General features: G+C 39.6%; 1 protein-coding gene across 5 annotated transcripts in view; it reads left to right on the top strand.

The window, feature by feature from the left end:
• LOC140849025 (cilia- and flagella-associated protein 52-like) overlaps positions 1 to 20361 on the top strand; it is a 41476-nt gene that overhangs the window by 16819 nt on the left and 4296 nt on the right. For 2 of the 5 annotated variants that reach the window (XM_073234814.1, XM_073234816.1), the window contains exons 1-3: positions 7940 to 9469; positions 13442 to 13590; positions 15852 to 15997. In XM_073234814.1, the coding sequence (XP_073090915.1) occupies positions 9357 to 9469; positions 13442 to 13590; positions 15852 to 15997 (408 nt within the window). In that variant the 5' untranslated portion in view covers positions 7940 to 9356. The other 3 variants (XM_073234817.1, XM_073234813.1, XR_012130479.1) reach the window with 3 other exon arrangements.

Raw genomic sequence — 20361 nt, forward strand, 5'->3', positions numbered from 1 at the left:
GATTTTCGCTATTGTTTTATTCTTCTCAATTTTATTTCTTCTCTGATCTTTATTATGTCCCTCCTTCTGCTGACCTTAGGCCTCATTTGTTCTTATTTTTCCAATTTCAATAATTGTGATATTAGACCATTCATTTGGGATTGTTCTTCATTCTTTAAATATACCTGGATTGCTATATACTTTCCTCTTAAGACTGCTTTTGCTGTATCCCACAGTAGTTGGGGCTTAGTGTTGTTGTTCTTGTCATTTGTTTCCATAAATTGGTGGATCTCCATTTTGATTTGGTCATTGATCCATTGATTATTTAGGAGTGTGTTGTTAAGCCTCCATGTGTTTGTGAGCCTTTTTGCTTCCTTTGTACAGTTTATTTCTAGTTTTATGCCTTTGTGGTCTGAAAAGTTGGTTGGTAGGATTTCAATCTTTTGGAATTTACTGAGGCTCTTTTTGTGGCCTAGTATGTGGTCTATTCTGGAGAATGTTCCATGTGCACTTGAGAAGAATGTGTATCCTGTTGCTTTTGGATGTAGAGTTCTATAGATGTCTATTAGGTCCATCTGTTCTAGTGTGTTGTTCAGTGCCTCTGTGTCCTTACTTACTTTCTGTCTGGTGGATCTGTCCTTTGGAGTGAGTGGTGTGTTGAAGTCTCCCAGAATGAATGCATTGCATTCTATTTCCTCCTTTAGTTCTGTTAGTATTTGTTTCAGATATGTTGGTGCTCCTGTATTGGGTGCATATATATTTATAATGGTTATATCCTCTTGTTGGGCTGAGCCTTTTATCATTATGTAATGTCCTTCTTTATCTTTTGTTACTCTCTTTATTTTGAAGTCTGTTTTGTCTCATACTAGTATTGCAACACCTGCTTTCTTCTCTCTGTCCTTTGTATGAAATATCTTTTTCCATCCCTAGACTTTAAGTCTGTGCATTTCTTTGGGTTTGAGGTGAGTCTCTTGTAAGCAGCATATGGATGGATCTTGCTTTTTTATCCATTGTATTACTCTGTGTCTTTTGATTGGTGCATTCAGTCCATTTGCATTTAGGGTGATTATTGAAAGATATGTACTTATTGCCATTGCAGGCTTTAAATTTGTGGTTACCAAAGGTCCAGGGTTAGCTTCTTTACTCTCTTAGTGTCTAACTTAACTCACTTGTTGAGCTATTATAAACATGGTCTGATGATTCTTTATTTCTCTCCCTTCTTATTCCTCCTTCTCCCTTCTTCATATGTTGGGTGTTTTGTTCTGTGCTCTTTTTAGGAGTGCTCTCATCTAGAGAACTCTTTGTAGGATGCCCTGTAGAGGTGGTTTGTGGGAGGCAAATTCCGTCAACTTTTGCTTGTCTGGGAATTGTTTAATCCCTCCTTCATATTTAAATGTTAATCATGCTGGATACTGTAGTCTTGGTTAGAGGCCCTTCTGTTTCATTGCATTAAATATATCATGCCATTCTCTTCTGGCCTGTAGGGATTCTGTTGAGAAGTCCGATGATAGCCTGATGGGTTTTCCTTTGTAGGTGACCTTTCTTTTCTCTCTGGCTGCCTTTAATACTTTGTCCTTGTCTTTGATCTTTGCCATTTTAATTATTATGTGTCTTGGTGTTGCCGTCCTTGAGTCCCTTGTCATGGAAGTTCTGTGTACCTCTGGTCTGAGAGGCTATTTCCTCCCCTAGTTTGTGGAAGTTTTCAGCAATTATTTCTTCAAAGACACTTTCTATCCCTTTTTCTCTCTCTTCTTCTTCTGGTACCCCTATAATGCGGATATTGTCCCTTTTCGATTGGTCACTCAGCTCTCTTAGAATTCTTTCATTCCTGGAGATCCTTTTATCTCTCTCTGCATCAGCTTCTCTGCATTCCTGTTCTCTGTTTTCTAGTCCATTAATGATCTCTTACATCTCGTCCATTCTGTTTTGAAGTCCTTCCAGAGCTTGTTTTATTTCTGTATTCTCCTTCCTTAGTTCTTGCATATTTCTCTGCAAGTCCATCAGCATGGTTATGACTTTTGTTTTGAATTCTTTTTCAGAAAGACTGGTTAAATCTATCTCCCCAGGTTCCATCTCAGTTGAAGATATAGCAGATGCCGAAGCTGTCTGGGTTAGTTTTGTCTGGATCAGTTTTTTTTTTTTTGCCTTTTTATGTTGATATCTGCTATTGACTGTCAGCTGGGAGAGCCAAACTTTCCACTTGCTACTGGCCTTTCTTTACTGGGGCAACTGCGACCCCTAGTGGCTTGTGTTGGGCAATTGCATGTAGAGTGGGTCTTTGTGCCTTGCCCCGCCGGCCCGTATGGAGGAAGCTCCCTTGCTTAGGGCGTGGCCAGCCTCAGGCTGCTTCTCTGCTAAGGCCATGCCCTGGAGGGGTAATGGACGGGGGGCTGTTTGGCTGTTTACCTCCATGAGGGGTCTCAGAGCTATTGCCCAGGGGGTTAGCGTGCCCGGGTTTCCTTGGAATTTCCAGCTGCTGGACTGTGACCTGGGTTGTTTCGGTCCAACTGTTGCATCCCTGTCCCTTTAAGAGTTTCAAAAATCATTCACTTTTCTTTGTCACAGGGGCATCAGCTTCGGGACTCACTCAGAGGTCTTCCTGCCCTGTTTCCCTAGTTTCCAGCCCTCCATGCATGCACACTGTATCTGCGCTCTGGTGCGGATGGCTGGGGCTGGGTGTTTAGCAGTCCTGTGCTCCCTCTCCCTCCCCGCTCTGACTCGTCTCCTCCCACTGGGGGCTGGGGTGAGAGGCGCTCGGGTCCTGCCAGGCCGGGGCTTGTATCTTACCCCTTTCACCAGGCGCTGGGCTCTCGCACGTGTGGATGTAGTCTGGCTGTTGTCCTGTGTCTTCTGGTCTCTCTTTTAGGATTAGTTGTATTTGTTGTATTTTCCAAAATATACATGTTTCTGGGAGGAGATTCCCACTGTCCTACTCACACCGCCAACTTGGCTCCGCCTCCTATACATTCTTATTTGAAAAAGTTCATATTCATTGAACATTTGGTGAGCAGAGGGATCTGGAATGTGGAACATAAAATAATCTTTGAAAACTTCAGTGAGTATAGCCACTATTAGCACTTTGTTATTTCTTCTTAACTGTGTTATTCATATAAATGTTAAAATAATTGTACTTATTTTGTATATAAAACTTTATATTCTACTTTTTTTACTTGATGTAAACATCATGAACATTTTCTATATCACTACATAACCTTTCTTTTTGTTATTGTGGTAAAATATGCATGTACTCTATAATCCCTTAATCATGGTTTTAAAGAACATTTAACTATTTCATTACAATTGTATGTTTAGGTTGTTTCCAACTTTTTAGTCTTTTAAAATACAATTATAATAGCATCCTTTAACACAAAGGTTTCCCCCCAATTTTGGGGTTATTTCCCAGAAATGGAATTAATCAAGTATTTAATTGCATGGTTATTTGTGTCCATATGCCTGCCTAGAATGTTTTTTCTATGCTAATTCCACCTGTGCTGCATAACCTATTTCATACTATATCTCACAGATGAAGCAGTGTAAACTGCTGGCCTCTCCCTCTACTGACCATGTGTACCCAAAATTGTGTACCCAAAATTGTGTATAAACTCCTGCCTTTCCAATTGTGTCACCTCCTTGAAGGATATCCCAGGTCACATGCCTGATTTATGTCCTCCGTCATACTTAAATGGCTAATAAATACTCATCGACTTAATGGGTCTACTTCACCTCTTTGCTTTTCTTCAAAGGAAAACCCAGTTACAAGGTGCCATCACTTCTATCACTCTTTGAGGGGAAGGACACCAGTTTTTCGTAGGAACAGAAGAATCACAGATTTATCGTGTCAACTTCACAGATTTCAAAGAGACTCTCATTGCAACTTGTCGCTTTGAAGCTTTCCGGGACATTGTCTTTCCATTGTAAGTAGAAGAGGAAAATATGTTTGCCCCTAAAAACAATAAAAAATGAACATCTGATGCAGTGTGCAAGGAAACCTCATTTTATTAATGTATTTTCAATATCTATTAGGATAATTATGGTTTTTCTCCTTAAATTTTCTATTAGAGTCAATTATTTTAATATTTGTTATTTAATATCAGTATATAACACTTATATTTGATTATCATTGTTATTTAATTTTTATTAACAAAGATTATTTCCATTGCTTTCACCATGCAGATACATTAGTTTTCACAATTCTAATTTGGGCTTCTTTGGAATGTTGGGTTTTCTAACAAATCCATCATGGAAAATTTAAATAGATGGCAAAACATTTCTGTTGTCCCACTGCTGTCTGAAAAAAGCTTACTGGCCACCTTTTCTCAAACTTATTTCAAACCCTTTATTTATGTCTCTTGGGTCTTTCAGGTATGGGATTCTTAATGGTAGTGGGTAAAAGAGGTCTTCTGGATCTAGTTGCTGTAATTTTTAGTCAGTCCCACAGCAAACAACTGAAACAAACAACCACCAGCAGTTTTGATATCAAAAAGAGCTTCAGTCATAGTTTGCCACTCTCTGATATTGAAACACATTATAAAACTCAAAATCATTTTTTTATAGGTAGAAAGACTCCTTTGAAAACTCCATCTTTAAGATCATGAAATGTACTTTTGGTTCCCTGAGTCGTGATTAGATTCTTGTAAATATTTCTAATAGTGAAAATGGCTGGTGGTGAACCTTTTTTGAAAATTGATCGGTCATTTCCTTTCTGTCTTATTTTTTTCCTCCTTTTCTAAGGAGATTGGTGCAATCAATCTGTAAAATTATTTGATCCTGGTGCCTGTTATGAGTAGACTTTTAACTATCTTTTCAATTCTTAAAATAGTCATTGAGCTCTTCAGGTTTTGTAACTCTTCTTTTTCTTTCCTTTTTTTTTTTGAAAACAGCTTTATTGTAATATAATCTAGATACCATAAAGTTCACCCATTTAGAGTATACAATACACTGTTTCTTGGCATATTTACAGAGTTGTGTAATCTAATCAGCACAGTCTAATTTTAGGGCATCTTACTACCCTAAATGAAACGTACTAACAGTCACTACCCCTTCCCCCCTTGTATTCTCCTCCTTCTACACGACTGAGTTGTGGAGAACCCTGGGCTAAGAGGAAGAACATGGAGTAAATGAGTATCATGTACACAACTGTATTCTTCCTTTACTTCTAATTTAGCTGTGTTAATGTACTTTGTTTTCAACTGCTATTACATTGTGTACCAAAGCATTCATATATTGGAAAAAAATATGTATGAACAGATGCAGCTTCCGCAATATTCTGCTATCATTTGTCTATTTACCAATTGCACATAAGCTAATATTTATTACAGAACATCCATTGTAGCAAAAGAAACTGAACATCTTTTTCCATGCTATTTTCAACCTATTAGCATTGCTTAGTTTTAGATAAGTCTTGGTCTTTTAATAGAATCTAACCCATTCATACTTATTACTACCTAATAAGCTTATAGATGTTTCCTATTTAATATGTTTCTTTTTTTCATTTTTCCTTTTCTTATCTTTTAATGCAGTGATCTTTTTTTTTATCCAGTCTTTCCTTTCTCTAATGCCCATGATTTGGAATCTCTTCACTTTATGTTTATTCATTTGGTGATTGCCCCTGAATTTTAATATCATATTTAAACATTTTTCTGGCAAAGGCTACGGTTAACCAATATTTGTATCAGATTTTCCAAAGAAGCAAGAGTCTCAGTATATTTCACATCCCTCTTTACTTTCTCTCATCATCTCCCATGCTAACATTATTTGGAATTATAGATCCAGATTATATTATTATTGCTTTTTTAAAATTAATTACTATGACTTCTGTTTTTTGCTTTTATCACTGGTTTTTCCTTTCACACATCTCCCTCTTTTTTTTTTTTCATTTGTGTTGGGGACCACCTTTGTCTTCTCACATGTTTGTAGGCAGAATGGGAAAGCACCTTCCCCCATGTCTGAACGCAGCATGGGAAAGCACCTGCTTGAGAACAACCGGTGCAGTCCTTGGAAGTTATCTGTCCACAAAAACATATCTTGTCCTTGAAGACGAGCCAAGACTCCTCACTCTGAAAATAGGGAGACCTTGAAGATGTGTGGAAACACCGCCCCTGCTTCTGGCTATGCCCTTCCCCCACTTGCCGATGTGGTGGGAATGGAGAACAAAGAACATTCTGTTTAAGCATTCCATGAGCAACTAATTGGAACCCTGCTGAGCCTACCTTTGCCTGGCTACCGCTGATGTCAATACTGTTCTTGACTGTCTATTGGATAATGCTATGTCCTGGAATCATGTAACCCCACTGCATTATATAAACCCTGGACCTTCAATAAAGTTTTGCTGGCAACGCACGGGAGCGTCAGCCCTCCCAGCTCTTTCCGTCTTTCTTTCTTTTCTTCTTCCCCCTTCCGCACTTCAGGACCTGCTCGACTAGGCACGGCTGGACCGCGTCAAGTGATGCCCGAACAGGGACCTGAAGAAGAGGGAGAAGGTGAGGGCCACCACGTCGAGAAGAGAAAGCCTTGGCCAAGGTAACCGGAGAAGACGCATGAAAGAGGCGCGCACGCAACGTGGATGTGATAAGTGATTTTTCTGGGAGTCCAATATGGGACAGGCAAAAAGCAAACAGCTTTATGTCTGTGGGTTGAAGAAATTATTGGCTGTTAGGGGAATTAAAGTAGGGAAGCCCCAACTAGAAAGATTTTTAGACTTTATTAAGGAAGTCTGCCCGTGGTTTCCAGAAGACGGGACAGTAGACATAGATTTATGGAATAAAGTAGGAGAGGAATTACAAACTTATTATTCTACCCATGGTCCAAAAAAGGTTCCGGTGGACACATTTGGCCTGTGGACCTTAATTAGAGACTCTTACATGTCTTAAGGCAAATTAATGCGGTTCTTAAACCTATGGGACCTTTACTACAAGGCCTCCCTTTTTCCGGCTATGATTCCAAAAGACTGGAATATGGCTATCATTGACCTTAAAGATTGCTTTTTCACCTTGCTCTCCATTCAAAGCAGTCCTCTTAGGCCTGCGTTACTTCCTCCTGTGTAATGTAAATAGAGCCTGTGATTAAGCTGAACCCTCAGATCAACATGTAAATAGCTCTATTCTATTAACAGCTTTCCTTAGAGGCAGTCATCCTAGAGCTAAGCATTTCCTCCTCAACAGCCCCAGGGAAGCCAAACAAGCTTGTGACTCAGATCAGGGCTCTAGTAGGGAAAAGTCACACAGTCCCTGCATTTATCAGACAGGCAGGGGCCTCTTGAGGAATGACTATAGCTCAGGCAGAAAAAACTAGGAAAACTAACTGAGAGCAATTCGATCCCTAAACTCTAAAAAGAAGTATGCAATAGAACGTTATGCAGCTAAATATATTTTGCCACAAGGGAAGAAAATAGTCAAAAGTTCCATGAACTACTACAATATGGAGCTAGTTTTCTAAATTCTTTTAGTGAACATCTATTCTACCTATTAAGTTCATCATTATCTTTGAGAATTGAGAAGTCTTAAAGTAAACTCCCTGAGATAGAAGAAATTTTTCTGCAATACAGCCTGGCTTTAAATGACTGGAGCTAGAATTGTACTTGCATTTCACTTCCAGCCCCCTGGACACACACAGTCCCCATCAGTTCAGAGCCTTCATCGGCCCTGTTAGTCTGGGGCCGTCTAAACCTTAACCCAGTTATGTAAACTGCTTGCCCTTAGAGTGTATTCTTGAAAACTGAAGTACTTTTAATCAAATAAACTAAGAAGAAAGAAGACCATTGAATATTAGAAACTCATCAATTCTTTATGTCAGTTTGTCTGTGTATATGTATTTATATGAAAAGTGTTGCTAACCGTAGTCATTATGTCTCGGTGTGTATGTTTGTGTGTCTAAGTGTGTAACAAAAAATATTTTCTACCTCCAGAAGGTATTATTAAAATTGATTTAAAAACAAGCACTTGTGAAAATTGGGCATTCTAAAACTTCCAGAAAATCTAATAAAAAATATTATGCATTAATGCTAATATAAGCTTAACTGATATGGACATGTCCTTATAGTTATTTCCAAGAATGTGCTGTTTCAATTTCTCAAAATACCCAAAATCAATGAGATGATATCCCTCATGTTGTCAATAAGTTTTTACAAATGCCTAAGCTATCTAACTAGTTTTCTTAATTTCATTAGATATAACTAGTAATTGTAAGTCTGCCTTTGTTATGTATCTGTATTCCTATTCTGTTAATGTGTGTATGCAATTTAACTAGTAGTTTGTCAAAACCTATATATATATATATATATATATATATATATTCAAGTTATGTTTGTCTTTCGACATGTTCGATCTCAGCCATGTAATGCATATTTCCCACAAAACTGGGATACCATATAATCCACAAGGCCAAGGAATTGTGGAACATGCCCATGGCACCCTTAAAGCTCAATTGGAAAAAACAAAAAAGGGGGGGTTATATCCCCAGTCACCACAGAACCATTTAAATCATATCTTATTTGCAGCTAAAACTGCATCTGATATATTAAATTAGATAAAAGACATGTGCAAAGAACCCCTGAATAGTCTCTGGCATGCTGTCACACCTCTCTTAACCCTAAGCATTTTATGTCTTCTGTTGCTGTTACTAGGGCCTTGTGTCCCTCACAGCATGTAGAAACTCATCCAACAAGCCTTGAGACCTGTGTTATTTGAAATTGCAGATGGCCTCCCCCCACTTGAAAATAATAAGTTCTAAAGTCAAGTATGGTAGCCAATGACGGGTAAGATATGGTTGAATTGTAAATACCATCCTAAGACAGGGAGTGGTCGACAGAGGACTATAGCCCCATGATGGGTAAGGATTTACTTCAACCATACAACCTAAGACAGGCACATACCTTGACCCAGTCTGAGTTAGGCTGGTTGTTTTATTAAAGAAAAAAGGGAGAGATGTTGGGGACCGCCTTTGTCTTCTCACATGTTTGTAGGCAGAATGGGAAAGCACCTTCCCCCATGTCTGAACGCAGCATGGGAAAGCACCTGCTTGAGAACAACCAGTGCAGTTCTTGGAAGTTATCTGTCCACAAAAACATATCTTGTCCTCAAAGACAAGCCAAGACTCCTCACTCTGAAAATAGGGAGACCTTGAAGATGTGTGGAAACACCGCCCCTGCTTCTGGCTATGCCCTTCCCCCACTTGCCGATGTGGTGGGGATGAGGAACAAAGAACATTCTGTTTACACATTCCATGAGCAACTAACTGGAACCCTGCTGAGCCTACCTTTGCCTGGCTACCGCTGACATCAATACTGTGCTTGATTGTCTATTGGATAATGCTATGTCCTGGAATCATGTAACCCCACTGCATTATATAAACCCTGGACCTTCAGTGAAGTTTTGCTGGCGATGCACGGGAGCATCAGCCCTCCCAGCTCTTTCTGTCTTTCTTTCTTTTCTTCACCCCCCCTTCCGCACTTCAGGACCTGCTTGACTCGGCGCAGCTGGACCGCATCACATTTGTATGTTTGGTAATTCTTTCAGAATCTCTGTATAGGAAATGTAGTCCTTACTTACATGAATGTATCTTTGTTTTACCTCAGACTTGAGTGATGATTTGGCTAGGTTAAAAAGATTTTTAATGAACTTTGTACTGAAATATAATCTACATGCCCAAAGTACATAAATCACAAGGAAACCACCTCAATGAAATATCACACTTATGTGACTATCACCCTGATCAAGCAATAGAATATTTCCATCACCCAAAAACACCCCTCCCAATCACTACCCTCATCCTCTTTCTTAAAGATAATCACTATCCAGACTTCTAGCCCTATGGATTAATTTTACCTGCTTTAGAACTTTATATAAATGGAATAATTCAAATGTACTTTGGAGGTAATTTCTTTTTCTCTATGAAAGGTTTTACTGTTGTTAATGTCATACAGGTCTTCCTATCCTTAGTGATTTTTTGTTTACTTGTTTTTTTAGTTACTGAGAGAAATGTGTTTAAGTCTCAAGTAATGAATGTAGATTTCTCCCTTTATTTCTGTCAGTTTTTGCTACCTATATTCTTAGCTCTGTTATTAGGTGTAGGTACATAGATATTGTATACATATATGGTGGTTGTTATATCTTACAGATGGTATTGACATTTTTAATCTCTGTTAAGTATTCCTCTTTGTCTCTAGTAATCCTCTCTGATTTGAAATCTCCTTTTTATGCTACTAATATATTCATTCTAGCTTTTGTACTCTTTGAATATTACTTTTAAAACATCTTTTAATTTTCAATATATAAATTTGATATTTGGATCTTTATATTTCAAGTGCATCCCTTGAAATATCACATAATTAGTCTTGCCTTTTCTATCCAGTCTAATAATCTCTACTTTTCATTTGAAATGTTTAGTCCATTTATATTTAATGTAGTTTTTGATATGGTTATATTAAATCTTCCATTTTGTTATTTGCCACCTGTTGTCTCATCTTTTCTTTGTTCTTTTATTACTTCTTTCCTGCCACTTTTGTTTTAATCCGAAAAATTATTTTAGCATTCGATTTAAAGTGTTCTACTGACTTAATTGCCATCTTGGCTTTCTAGCTATATATCTTTGCATTAATTTTTTTAGTGGTTGCTCTAAGGATGACAACATATATCTTTAACCTATCACAGTCTGCTTAGAGTTAATGTTGAAACTACTTCAAGTAAAATACAATATAGGAACTTTGCAACAATATAGTTCCCTTAATACCACTGTGATCTTTAGTGCTACTATTTCCATGCATACTGATTTATATTATAAATCTATCAATACAACATTATAATTTTTGATTTAACAGTAATAAACTTTTCAAGAATTTAAGAGAAGAAAAGGAAATAAAAAGATATGCCTTTTGTGCTTACGCACATATTTGAGCATTTCTGATGCTCCTCATTCTTTCTTAAATACCTAAGTTGCCATCTGGTATCATTTCCTTTCAGCCTAAAAAACTTTATTTGGCATTTAAAAAATATATACATCTCTGATGAAAAATTCTCCCAGTTTTTGTCTATCTATAAATACCTTTTTAAAGCTTTCACTTTTGAAGAATAATTATTTTACTGGTTATGGAATTCTTCACTGATACATTTTATTCATTAATTTAAATACATCATTACAATGCCTTTGGCTTCCATAGTTTCTAATAAGCACTCATGATGTATATTCGTATCATTCTCCTCTTTGTACCATGTGGTTTTTCTCATTACAACATCTATTTTCAAGATTTTTATTTCTTTTGTTTTGTTTTCATTGGGTTGACTATGATAAGTCTTGAGGTAGTGTTCTTTGTGTTTATCCTGCTTAGGGTTTGTTAGGAGATTTTAATCTGTAAGCTGATGTTTTCACCAAATTGGAAAGTTTTCAGTTATTATGTATTCACCTTTTCTTTCTCCTGTATTGAGATTCAAGTTACACATGCTGGAAATTTGATTTTGTCCCACAGATCTCTAGGCTGTTCATTTTTCTTCAGTGTTTTTCTGTTTTTGTCATCATGTAATTTCTATTAAATCTACCTTTAAGTTCACAGATTCTTTCACTATCTCCAGTCTGTTGAGCCCATCTAGTAAATTCTTTATTTCAGTTACTGTCCTTTTCACCTATAGAACTTACATATATATGTTATATATTTATGTACATTTTTAGTTTCTAGTTCTTCCATTCATTAATATCAGTTTCCTTTAATACTCTGAGTATATTTTTGATAGTTGCTGTGAAGTCTTTGGCAATTCAATACCTCAGTCTACTTAGACTTAGTTTCTTTTGATTGCCTTTTTCCTGAACCATACTTTCCTATTTCTTTGCATGCTCAATTATTTTTTGTTGAAAACTCAGTATTATAAATACTATGTCATAGTAACTTTGAATTCCATAGTATTCTCTGAGGACCTATGGCCTGAACACAAACTGCCAGCTTGTCTTCCTCATAGCATACAGAGGCTAATGTTTTCATGGCTTTCCATTCTACTATTTTACACTGGTTTTGGGTTTTCCTGTGGGCTTGCGTAATTAGTCACCCAAGGATTTATGTAGAGATGAAGCTCATCATCTCCCTGGTTTCCTTGCTTGTAGGGATTTTGCCCTAATTCCAGGTGTGGTTACAACCTTAGGCTCTGGCTTTTGACACTTTAAGCCTATAAGCTTCAGCTTCCTGCCACTGTGCCAAGCTGAGCACAGTTGATGAATGTATTTAGTTAAAAAGGCAAGAAAGTCTGAGATTGATCACATGTGGGTCTATCTGCAAAAACAGAATCCTAAAAATAAATAAATAAAATTAATGGAATAAAAGAAAATTAGAGTCATTTCTGGTCTCTTCCTCGTTTTTCTTCCTCCTGGAAGAAATTCAGCAGACAGGAATCTGGGCAGTGTTTGGAATCTGAATTTAGGTTCTACTCCTGTTGTTGTCATGCTGCCAGGATTTGACCTTAAAATTCCAGCTGGTTTCCAGCCCTTAACTCTAATTTCTGGCCCGTTTAGCTGGTAAGGCTATGGGTTTCCTGCCACCTTTTTCTACAGACACCATAGCTATGGGAGTTCTGGGCACCTTCAGGGTAGAAAGCACAGTAACAATTGTTAACCCTTTCCAGTTGCAGTTTTACAAGAGCAAACTCTTTATGCTGGATCCCTTAACTATTGGATTAATTATGACTCCTTAACATTTAAAAAAATTGAAGTATAAGTAACATACAATAATATATTCTTAGGTGTTCAGTTCAATGCTTCTGACAATTTTATATACCTGTGTAAGTGATAGAACATTAGTTAATTCTGTCTTCACATAAACTATAACTGGAAATGCATACTTACAAAGAAGATAGTATTTCTTGTATTCCAGTATTAATCCTTTTTCCCTCAAAGGGAAGTACAAATTGGAATAATCTGTAATTTTTTTACATATTGGGATTTTTCATTCTGTTCACAAGTTGTCCTTTAAAAAAAAACCTGATAGACCAATTATTCTGGGATTCTCTTTTTTTGTCCACAATCTCATATTTTCTCATAACTAAGCAAAGTCATATTTTGGATTATCTGCAAACATTAATTCATTTTCGACTTTGAAATTTTAAGTTATCTACTTTAGGAAAAGTTTTGTTTAGGCTCTTTTAAGGTAAATATTCCACAAAGTGTATTTTACCTCAAAAATGTTACTATCCTTCAGTGCACCAAGGCATTGAAAGACTTTCAAACTGACATTTCCTTTTTGAGCAACTTTGTTCCAACTGTTCCCAAAGGGAAAGGACTACAAAAGATGGTCCACACGTGATTCATGGGCATCAAATGCCATTTTATACAAGAAATCTATAAGGCCATTAAGCCTCAAGATAATTTATGTCTAAAAGGCTCCCTTCCCTACATCCTTATGGAACTCAAATGTGTCAAATACGCGTCTAAGAAACACTGTATTTTATGGCTGCATCTCTTATTCTCCCGGGGGCTTGCTTCTTCACAGCGGCACTGCTGAGCTGTTTGCCACCTGTGCCAAGAAAGACATCAGGGTGTGGCACACGCTGTCCAACAGGGAGCTGCTGCGGATCACTGTACCCAACATGACCTGCCATGGCATTGATTTCATGAGAGACGGCAAGAGCATCATTTCGGGTAACGTTGACATACCAAAGTTTGGCTTTGGGCTCTGGCTTGTGGCTTTGGATCTTGTCATTCTCCCCGTATGCTAGTCTCTACATGTGGATAACCTGGAACGGCCTTCCACTGTCTACCTCCTCCTTACTTCCCATCTAGCCTCGCTTTGGGGTTCCCTTCCATCTGGGAGACTTTCTGAGCTAGGAATTACCAAGTCACAATTTCCCTTCTCCCACATTTTTGCATATAACATGTAGCTTCCACTCTAGTAAGGAAATTTACTAATTCAATTACAAAATGGACCGGAGGCCTTGTGTTAGAACCCCTTTTGTTGTTCAAGAGATTAAAAAACCTGACTTAATCTATGTTATGCCTCAAAGGGAATTTATTTTATGCCAAAATATTTTAACTTTAAACATCATTATGTTCAGTCCATATGCAGATTTCCTCAGGGCTCAAAAAGTAAACTCACTTGTTCACATCCATGCAAAGTCAAGTGGATCTTTCAGTACAGCTATTAAATGGTGATACCAGGAACCCATTTCATCCCCATTTTTATTGGCTTTGTTTCCTCTGTGTTGGCTTCACCCTTGGTAATGTCTTCTCCACATAGTGGCCCCAGGAGCTCTTGGCTTATATTATACTTAGAGCTAACAAACCCGCAGGTCAGAATCTTGGAGTCTTCACCTCCTCCTTTTCTTTTACACCCCACATCCATTTGCCCCAGTGGCTCTCCCCTCAGAGCATACCCAAGATTCTGTCACTTCTCATCATCTCCAACCTGTGTCAGCCATGACCATCTCTCTCCCAGACTATTCTCATAGCTTTGCACCAGGTCTCCCTGCTTCTACCCTTATCTATTCTCTCCAGTCTGTTCTCAACACAGAAGTCAGGGATCTCTTTTTAAAACTTAAGTCAGATCAAGCCATTTTGGGGACTCATTTCTAAGTTTCTACAGTTGCCTACATGACCTTCTGTCCTTCCAACCTCCACCTTCTCACCTCAGACTTGGCCTCTTACTGCTCACCCCTCTCTAGTCATATTTCCTTTTCTTTTGCTGTTCCTCAAACATTGTGCATAGGGCCTTTGCTCTAGCTATTTTGTCTGCTTGGAATGTTCTTTCCCCAGTTAGCCAGCCTCATAACTCCCTCCCTCACCCCCTCACTTCCTCAAGTCTTTGCTGGAATGGGATCTACCTTGAGCATCTTATTTAAAAATGCTAAGGTCAAGAGGTGACACTAAAGCCCAGAGAAGGAGCGAGTCACCTAAGGCGTAGGGAATGGGCATTCCAGGCAGAGGGAACAGTAACTACACAGGCCCTGAGGTGGGAAAATTGATTGGCATATTTGAAGAAAAGAAAGAGGACCAGTAGTGTATCTGCAGCTTAGTGGTAAAGCTGGGGTCAGAACTGGAGGACAGTGGTACAGAGGAAGTTGAGGTGGGTAGAGAGAGACTAATAACTGTGGAGGGATAAAGTGTTGGATTTTCACTGTAGATCGGAAAGGCTTCTGAAAGTTTGATCAAGGAGGTAGCATGATTTTAAGAAGTTCACCCTGGCCCCTGCATTGATAATTGGTTGAGGGGAGCAAGAGTCTAAGGCCAGGGAAGAAGCTGTTATAATAATCCAGGAGAGAGATGCTGGTGGCATGGACAAGGGTGGTCCCAGGGGAAGGGTTGAGAAGTGGTCGGATTCAGGATGTCTTTCAACTGTAGAGTTGATGGGACTTGCTGACGCACAGGGTATTGGCTTGGGTTGGACAATGGAATAGAGAAGATTCAAGGATGACTCTGAAGTTCTTGGGTTGAACAACTGGACGGATGCCACCATCATTTCACTGAGATGGAGAAGATGGTGGGAGTGGGGGAATGAGCATCAGGTTCAAGGGGAGGGGGAGGGATGGGAAGCCACCATTTATTTGAAGGTGTTAAATTCTATGTCCCAGGTGCAATATCAACTGGCTAGTTGAATTCACAAGTTTTGCAGCCTGTGAGAAAGGTGAGCTGTCTCACTCCTTCCTCCCCACCCCAACTTCTCTCTCCTGGACTGGGGTGCACCTAGAGGCAGGTTCAACTAAGGCAACTCATTTCCCTCAGTTAGGTGTGACCAGTTCGAGGAGTCAGAGGAAAGGGGGTGTGATTTCCTGGTAATTGGGGGATGACAGCCTCTTTCCTCCATCAGTATGACTGCTTCCCAATCCTGAATCTCATTTATGATGTAACAGCCTACGGAAAGAGCATGAATACACTGATCTTTGCCTTTTGTTTCTCCTTCATGCCAGGATGGGACGATGGGAAAATCCGAGCTTTCGCCCCAGAGACAGGCCGGTTGATATATGTCATTAACAATGCCCACAGGATTGGAGTGACGGCCATCGCCACCACCAGCGACTGTAAAAGGGTCATCAGCAGCGGTGGGGAAGGGGAGGTACTACTGTTAAAAGCAGAATGTTTTTCAAATAGCCCTTGACTTAGAGTAATGGCCTTATAGGAGGCCACTTATTTGATTTTTTTAACCTGTACTAGGAGTCAAGCAGGACCAAATTCAGATTTGGATGAAACCCTAAAATACATGATAAACTGAAGTTCTGATAATATAAATATGCATATAAATGTATCTATTCACAGAAAGGACATTTCAGATACAAACATAAAAGCATTCTCCGTGGAATCACTGTTGGCATTTTGCCAGAGTTTTAGAATATTTGCTCTTTTCCTTCAAAGACCACAGTTATATAAATTGTCTTCATCTTATCTTTTAAAGAAGATGCTATTTTTAGAATAAATTCTTCAATCTACCCAGACACTTTGACCATTCATTTAAAATTATTACACTTTCTCAAGACTTCTAAAACATCTTTCACTCACACAGTCATCTCAGGGTTTCTCCTGCCCTTCTCCCCAGCTTTTTTGCTATTTCAAAGCCTTCCCTTTCTCAACATAGGGTATTTTCTTTTCTGCATGCTATCACGGGAATAACTTACCAGGGAGAGAAAGATACAGCATCTTGATGTAGTCTCCAGAAGACTTTGGGCCAATCTGATGAGTGCCTGAGTGTTTGGGATCCAGAGTCATGCTGCCTGGGCCCAAATTTCACTTCTGCCACTTCTCCGCTGTGTGATCTATCTCTGCTCCATTTCCTGCGTGTAAAGTGAAGATAACAATACTCTTATTAATGAGATATTTTACACTCTTTATCTTGTATTAATTCTTCAAAATCTGGTGCACATTTTACCTTCAGAGCCCATGGTCATCAGGACTAGGCACATTCCAGGTGCTCCATAGACATACTCAGCCTCAGACCATCTGCCTGCTCTCCGCCTACCACCACCGTCACTGCTTTACTCCCTTCCCTTATCCCTTCGGCCGCGCTGCTGCTGACACCCTCAGCGCCCTTGCTTGCTCTTCCAGTCTTCTGGGACATCTGCCTCGCTGATGCCTCAACTGGGTTTCAGCCAGACCACTGGTGTTCTAGGTGCCTGAGCCCAGGCTGATGAGAGTTACTCAGGAAATCACACATTACCAATTCACTGCCCTTGGCTCCGCACAGCTATCTTTTCAAGAACAATGTCAGCTCCTCTTCCCATTCTCCATGCAGCTATTACAGACTTTTTCTTCCAAAAGACATAGTCTAGAAGGTCTTTGTAAGTGCTAGAGACTAGATTTGCAGCAGGGGTGCACTGCTATGAATGCAGTAGTTGCTGAAATACTCAACTACCTTCATTTTCACTAGCACATGGCCAATGCCAGAGTTTGAAGACCCCGGTCCCAACACCTTGTCCTCTTCCCTCCATGCATGCCCACACCTCCCTGCAATCCCGCTTCTAAAGGGCTAATGCCCAGCACATCTAAAGTTCCGGTCTCGGGCTGTTTGGCTGGTGCCCACACCATAGTAGGAAGAAAATTAGAATATCACTCTTGCTAAAGAGTGAATGTATGCTTCCAAATGCAGTGGGCATTTAAGATGGAAGATTTGTTTTCTTTGGCAATAGTCGCTATCCCATCCCAGGTCAGAAACAGGGAATCATTCGGACACTATAGAAATGAATCTGGCCCAGCTCATTTGAGATAACCTCATGTTTCCTCATCTTCTTTACTAAGAACGTATCTTAGAATGTTTTCCTTCCTTCATTGAAGCTTATTTTGCTCTTACCAGGTATAAAGACATTAGTCTGTTATTACTTATCCTAACACTTAGTTTTAGTCTAGTGTTCACCTCGACTATGGTTCTTTCACATGAAATAATTTTATTTCACAAAAAGCTATTCCTCCTCTTATTTTTTATGTCCAACATATTCGCTATAAGACGGTATATGCATCTGACTAAATTATTATGTTTTCTGGTATAGTTGTGACAGTGTTTATTATAAGACAGATAAATAACTTCCCTTTTATGTATCCTTTTTATTGCCAACTAGGGCATCATATTGTTTGTTGTGGAATTTTGTGTGGCGAGTAGTTGTATTACCTATGGGTTTCCTTTCAGAATAGTAAAGGGGTGTTGGAAAATACTCATTATAGAAAGTGGGTATTGACTGTGACAAGGTTGAGAACTGATGATTCTAAATGATTAAAACTAAGCAGCTGATGTGCAAGTTAAATATGGCTATGGGTACCCAAGAGATTTCCTGATGGCACCAGAAATTTGAGAGCAACGCTCAGCAGAAATGAGTAGACACATTATTTCCCTTGGTTTAGCAGCAGCCCTGGCAGTATGGGTTTTAGTAGCGGGTATCTGATAGATTTCTCAGCCCTCAAAGTAGAAGCAGGGGCAGGACCAGTGGTAGCATTTTCCTGGCTCCACGGATGAATGCTCCTGCCCCACAACTTAGCATTCCTACCCCGCTCAACTGTGATGAGAACAGGGAGCTAAAGAAAACAAGTCCAGCACAGCAGAGGTGAAAAAGCTCTTGGAATCTTTTTATCCCTTCAAAAGTGCCCGTCTGTACTGAGCCTGGGTGTGTGGCTCTCAGGTGAGGGTGTGGCAGATAGGCTGCCAGACCCAGAAGCTGGAGGAGGCTCTGAAGGAGCACAAGTCATCTGTGTCCTGCATTCGGGTGAAGAAGGACAATAAGCAGTGTGTCACCGCCAGCACGGATGGGACCTGCATCATTTGGGACCTTGTGTAGGTTACCTATGATGGGGAGGGCAAAGTGACACAAAATGCATTATTGAACTTGACAGAAGGTTCACACACAAGGTGGGAATCTTATTTAAGGCAACAGTAAAGGGGTGCTCACCGGAAGCTATTTATCTGCATGACTGTGCAGGGTTTACAGATGCTGGCAGAAAGGGTGTCATTTCCAGGAAGAGCAGGACATTAGAAATTTCTGGATGGATGGAAAGTAGCTTTACAGATACCCACAGTGATGCATGATTGAACTTATAGTAATGCAACTCTGAGAATCCCCCAAAAAGGGAGAAGGGAAATAACTTAAATAATGTAGGCAGTTCCTCTGGGCATTCTGCCCAGTCCAGTCAAACCCAGAATGAGCTTGCCATGGGGGACAGGGTAGGAGTGGGGGTGAGGGGTGTGACTTTGCCCTTCTTTCATTGTCGGGGAGCTCTCATGCTGTAAGCGCACTGCCATCCCCATAGAGGGGCTGACCCCAAGGTCACTGGACCAAAGTGTGAACTTTAGTTTTGGAGTAACTCAAAGGATTTTCAATGACAGTGTTTTATTTTATTTTATTTTCTATATGCATGTTTGTTGCTTGATTTTACTTAGTATTAGACCCTATTCCTCCAACCCCTCTCCCTGCCTAGCACCCCTCTACCATTCCTAAGATGCTTCCCCACCGTGATAACTGCATTAGAGACTTGGATATGTATGGAGCTGGGAGAAAAGAGATAGGGATATATAGTTATAGATACAGATATTGTATAAAAATATGAGATGGTCTTGATTGAAGAGAGGAGAATGGAACTAAAGGCAAAGACAGAATACTTTTTATTTAAGGCATTAAAAAAAAAACCCAAACTAAGCAAACCTCTGTCTTCTACCTCCCTGTGTCTCTAACCTTGATGTGCACAGTAATCACCTGGGGAGCTTGTTAAAATGTAGATTTTGATTCAGTAGGTCTAGAGTGGTGCCTGAGATTCCGCATTTCTAACAAGTTCCGAAGTGATGTTCCCGGTGCTGGTCCAAGGGCTGCACTTACAGGTCATGTTCACATTACTCCTGAACTTCCCATTGGGAAAATACATAACGAGAACGGCATGTCTGAACTTATTTCTGTGGATGCTTGTGACCACCTCAAATCTTTAAAGCCTCCCTTTTGTGTAGCAGACATATTTGGTTAATTTGTACCAGAATCTTTTAAAAATGCTCAGCTCAGATACCCTGTGCGAAAACTTCCCTAATGAGAAGAAACTACAGAAGGTGGCTTTTTGCAGCCAGCAGAGCCTGGCCTGTGAGATGGTCACCTATCTCCTATGGAAGGAGGAGCTTGATTTACATATTTCTCAGTACAATAGCTAAAGCAATGTTTCTCAAACTACTGTGCACATGGACTCACGTGGTACTGATTACCATGTAAATGTATGGGCCTCTCCCAGCCTCCTAAACCCAAATCCCTAGAGGTAAAGCCCAATAATATCCACCTTTAAAAAGCCCTTCCCCACCCTTTGATGCTCAGCTTGTAAAGGCATTCACTTCAAAATGGTGGCCTCAGGAATAAAGTACCTGGTATGGAGACGGCAGATTGACCTGAGGTCAGCCTCTGCTACTTCCTTCTCACAGGAACTTGAGGCTTCCCATGGAGTTCTGTGCTTTTTCTTTAAAAAAAGGAC

The sequence above is a fragment of the Manis javanica genome, chromosome 4 (genome assembly GCF_040802235.1).
Source record: "Manis javanica isolate MJ-LG chromosome 4, MJ_LKY, whole genome shotgun sequence".
Classification (NCBI taxonomy): Eukaryota; Metazoa; Chordata; class Mammalia; order Pholidota; family Manidae; genus Manis; species Manis javanica.